The sequence below is a fragment of the Nicotiana sylvestris genome, chromosome 2 (assembly GCF_000393655.2).
Source record: "Nicotiana sylvestris chromosome 2, ASM39365v2, whole genome shotgun sequence".
In the NCBI taxonomy this organism is placed as follows: domain Eukaryota; kingdom Viridiplantae; phylum Streptophyta; class Magnoliopsida; order Solanales; family Solanaceae; genus Nicotiana; species Nicotiana sylvestris.
In genome coordinates, this window is record NC_091058.1 from 107327016 (window position 1) to 107331161 (window position 4146).

Here is a 4146-nt window from a genome sequence, read left to right on the forward strand (position 1 = left end):
GTATAAACATATCTCTTCTATAATAATGTCCATCATAAATACCATAATATGATAAACTACTAAATGTGAGTTATGGCGGTTATATATAATTTTTCTACATACTTCCTTCCATCTACTATAACATTAGCAACTCATCATACCAGGTCCATAAGCTATAAAATATTATGGTCCACAATAATATCTCATTGAGACTTATCCTGTAGCATCTCAAAATAATAATGTGTACACCATTATGAGAAACAGGAAATCACTAATGTATATCAGAAACATATAAATGAGCTTAGAGTGTCAAAATATCATAAATACAGCCAAGACCCATTATATGTACATGTTCTTTAAATATCTTTGGCTGTAAACTTTTTGTTAACAGATCTGCAATCATGAAATCAGTTTTAATATGCTCAAGTGACACTCTTTGTTTCTGAACTTCCTCCTTGACAGTAAAGTACTTTAATTCCATATGTTTGGCACCTTTGGAGTACTTATCGTTCTTTGAGAAGAATACTGTTGCAGACTTATCACAGTAATTTTTCAGCGGCTTGGTAATGGTGTCGACAACCCCAAGTCCTGAAATAAAGTTTCGTAGCCATAATGCATGAATTGTGGCTCAAAACATGCCACAAATTCTGCTTCCATCGTGGATGTAGCAATGACAGACTGTTTGGCACTCTTCCATGATATTGCTCCTTCAGCTAATTGGAACAAATAACCAAACGTGGATTTTCTAGTGTCAATACATCCGGCGAAATCTGAATCCAAGTATCCAACAACTTCCAAATGCTTGGACCTCCAATACATGAGCATGTAATCCTTCGTTCCTTTCAGGTACCTCAAAACTTTCTTTGCAGCTTTCCAGTGATCAATTCCTGGGTTACTCTTATATCTTCCTAACATTCCGACCGCAAAACTAATATCCGGTCTTGTGCAAGTCTGAGCATACATCAGACTACCAATAATAGAAGAGTAAGGAATTGATTCCATTTCTTTTCGCTCTACATCATTCTTAGGGCATTGCATGAGACTAAATTTGTCCCCCTTTTGAATTGGAACAATTCCTGCTGAACAATTGTTCATATTAAATCTCTCTATTCGATATAGCCTTTCTGAAACAATCCCAATAATCTTTGTGATCTATCACGAAATATTTCTATTCCTATCACATAGGATGCATCACCCATATCTTTCATTTCAAAATTTTTAGAAAGAAAATCTTTAGTCTCACGCAATATGCCTAAATCATTAGCAGCAAGAAGAATATCATCAACATATAGGACTAAAAATATAAACTTGCTCCCACTGATATTTTGGTATATACACCGATCAACGGTATTTTTCACAAATCTAAAAGATGTTATGGTATCATTAAACTTTATATACCATTGTCGTGAGGCTTGTTTAAGTCCATATATTGACTTCTTCAGTTTACACACCATTTGACCTTTTTCTTTAGTTTTGAAACCCTCTGGTTGGTCCATATAAACTTCCTCCTCGAGATCTCCATTAATAAAGGCAACTTTCACATCCATTTTGTCACGACCCGGATTTCCCGCCCTCGAGAGTTGTGATGGCGCTTACTAATGTGAGCTAGGCAAGTCGATTATTTGAACCAATTACCTTTTTACCCCTTTTATATTCTTTAACAATTATAAAGCAATAACGTGTAGACAACAGAATTTACAATAAGCGGAAGAAAAGTAATAAATTATCTAAATATATATCTAATACAACTGTTTGAGCATCGACTACCCAAAACTGGTGTCATGGTTTCACAGATGGTCTAACAATACTATATACAAAGTCAGAAAGATAAGAGATACACTGTTTCTGAAATAAGTAAAGGAAATAGGATAAAAGAAAGATAGGAGGTGACACCAAGGCCCGCGGACGTCTGCAAGACTATCTCGGGTCGCCTGTGTAGACTGAAGACAGCACCCTCACTACGGTCCAAGCACTCTGGTATCAGTATCTGCACACAGTGCAGAGTATAGTATTAGCACAACCGACCCTATGTGCTGGTAAGTGCCTAGCCTAACCTCGGCGAAATAGTAACGAGGCTAGGACCAGACTACCAAATAAACCTATGCAGTTAAATCATATACAACAGAAAATAAAAGCAGATAATTACAGTTAAAGATGGGAGGGAAAAACATGCTTCGGGGATAACAAATAACAACAAAATATCAAGAGGAATATAAAGAAACCAACATCCAATTACTAACAATGATAAGGAAAACAAATGCAGAATTCACTTTCATTTCACATCTTGTTGCAGGCGTGCAACCCGATCCCATTTCATGTATCTCGTTACAGGCGTGCAACCCGATCCCATTTCATATATATCGTTGCAGGCGTGCAACCCGCTCCCATTTCATATATCTCGTTGCAGGCGTGCAACCAGCTCCCATTTCATATATCTTATTGCAGGCGTGCAATCCGCTCCCATTTCATATATCTTGTTGCAGGCGTGCAACCCGCTCTCATTTCATATATCTTGTTGCAGGCGTGCAACCCGCTCCCATTTCATATATCTTGTTGCAGGCATGCAACCCTCTCCCATTTCATATATTTCCATGGTGGCGTGCCACCCGATCCCAGTTACAAATCAACAACAATCACAAAAGAATCCCAGCAACAGAACAAGAGCAATATAACAATATCCTGGCAAGGGAACAATAATATTTCAATAACATCCCGGCAAGGGAACAATAATATCAAAACAAACATCCCGGTAAGGGAACAATAATATGACAATAACATCCCGGCAAGGGAACAATAATGATAATAGCATGTGAAGCGCAATAAACCACAACAGAGTCATAACAATTACAATTCAAGACTTACGTGCCTGCTTGACACCGACGTATAGATACTTATCACCTTGCCTATACGTCGTACTCCACAATTAACACGTAGCAAATAAGACACGACTCCTAATCCCTCAAGCTAAGGTTAGACCAAACACTTACCTCGATGCCACGAACATAATTCAAGTCTCAATTATCGCTTTACCTCTTGATTCCACCACCAATTCGCTCGTATCTAGCCACAAGTTACTTAATTACATCAATAAACGCTAAATGAATCAATGCTAATGCGTAAAAATAAGTTTTCCAAAGTTTTACCCAAAAAGTCAAAAATTGCCCCCGGTCCCACATGGTCAAAACCCGAGGTTCAAACCAAAACCCGATTACCCATTCTCCCACAAACCCAAATATATAATTTATTTTGAAATCGGACCTCAAATCGAGGTCCAAATCCCTAATTTTTGAAAAACCTAGGTTCTACACAAAACACCCAATTTCCTCCATGAAAATCATTGATTTTGAGTTGAAATCATGTGAAAAGATGTTAAAGATTGAAGAAAACTAGTTAGAAATCACTTACAATCGATTTGGAGAAGAAGTTGCCTTTGAAAAATCGCCCTAGGGAGTTTATGTTTTGAGAAGATATGAAAAATGGTTGAAAATGCGTCTAAGTGTGAATTTACAGGTCTCTGATGTCGCAATTGCGAAACTGGGACTTCCGTATTTGCGACCCAATCAACTTTCTGGTCATCTTCGCATTTGCGAGAGACCATTGGCAAATGCAAAATCGCATTTGCAAGGAGACAGTCGCATTTGCGAGTGCCCAGGTCCATTATTCGCATTTGCGAGGATTTGTCGCATTTGCGAAGCCTGCAGACCTGATCATACCAACTGAAAACCTGCAATTTTCCCAAGTCCAATTCTACTTCGTGGCCTATCCAAAACTCACCCGAGCCCTCGGGGCTCCAAACCAAACATGCATACCAACCTAAAAACATCATACAGACTTGCTCGTGCATTCAAATCACCAAAATAATATCAACAACTATGAATTGAGTATCAAAATCATGAAATTACTTAAGAACTTCAAATTTTCCAAATTTCTCAAATAAGGTCTGATTCACGTCATTTCAAATCCGTTTCTTACCAATTTTCACAGACTTATCTTAAATCACATATAAGACCTGTACCGGGCTACGGAACCAAAATACCGGCCCGATACCATCAAACTTTAAACACATTTCACTTTCAAAAACTCATAAATATTCCAGAAAATAATTTTCTTTAAAAATTCATTTCTCAGGCTTGGGACCTCGGAATTCGATTCCGGGCATACGCCCAA

At 37.9% G+C, this 4146-nt stretch overlaps 1 protein-coding gene across 1 annotated transcript; it reads right to left on the reverse strand.

Moving 5' to 3' along the window:
* Positions 1-531: 531 nt before the first annotated feature.
* LOC138885382 (secreted RxLR effector protein 161-like) lies at positions 532-1074 on the reverse strand. Its single transcript, XM_070166327.1, has one exon. It carries the CDS (start codon positions 1072-1074, stop codon positions 532-534), a length of 543 nt encoding a protein of 180 aa, XP_070022428.1.
* Between the last annotated feature and the right edge of the window lie 3072 nt (positions 1075-4146).

Excerpts from the sequence above, each read along its gene's own strand:
- LOC138885382 (XM_070166327.1), bottom strand. The coding sequence starts at position 1,074 with ATGAACAATTGTTCAGCAGGAATTGTTCCAATTCAAAAGGGGGACAAA.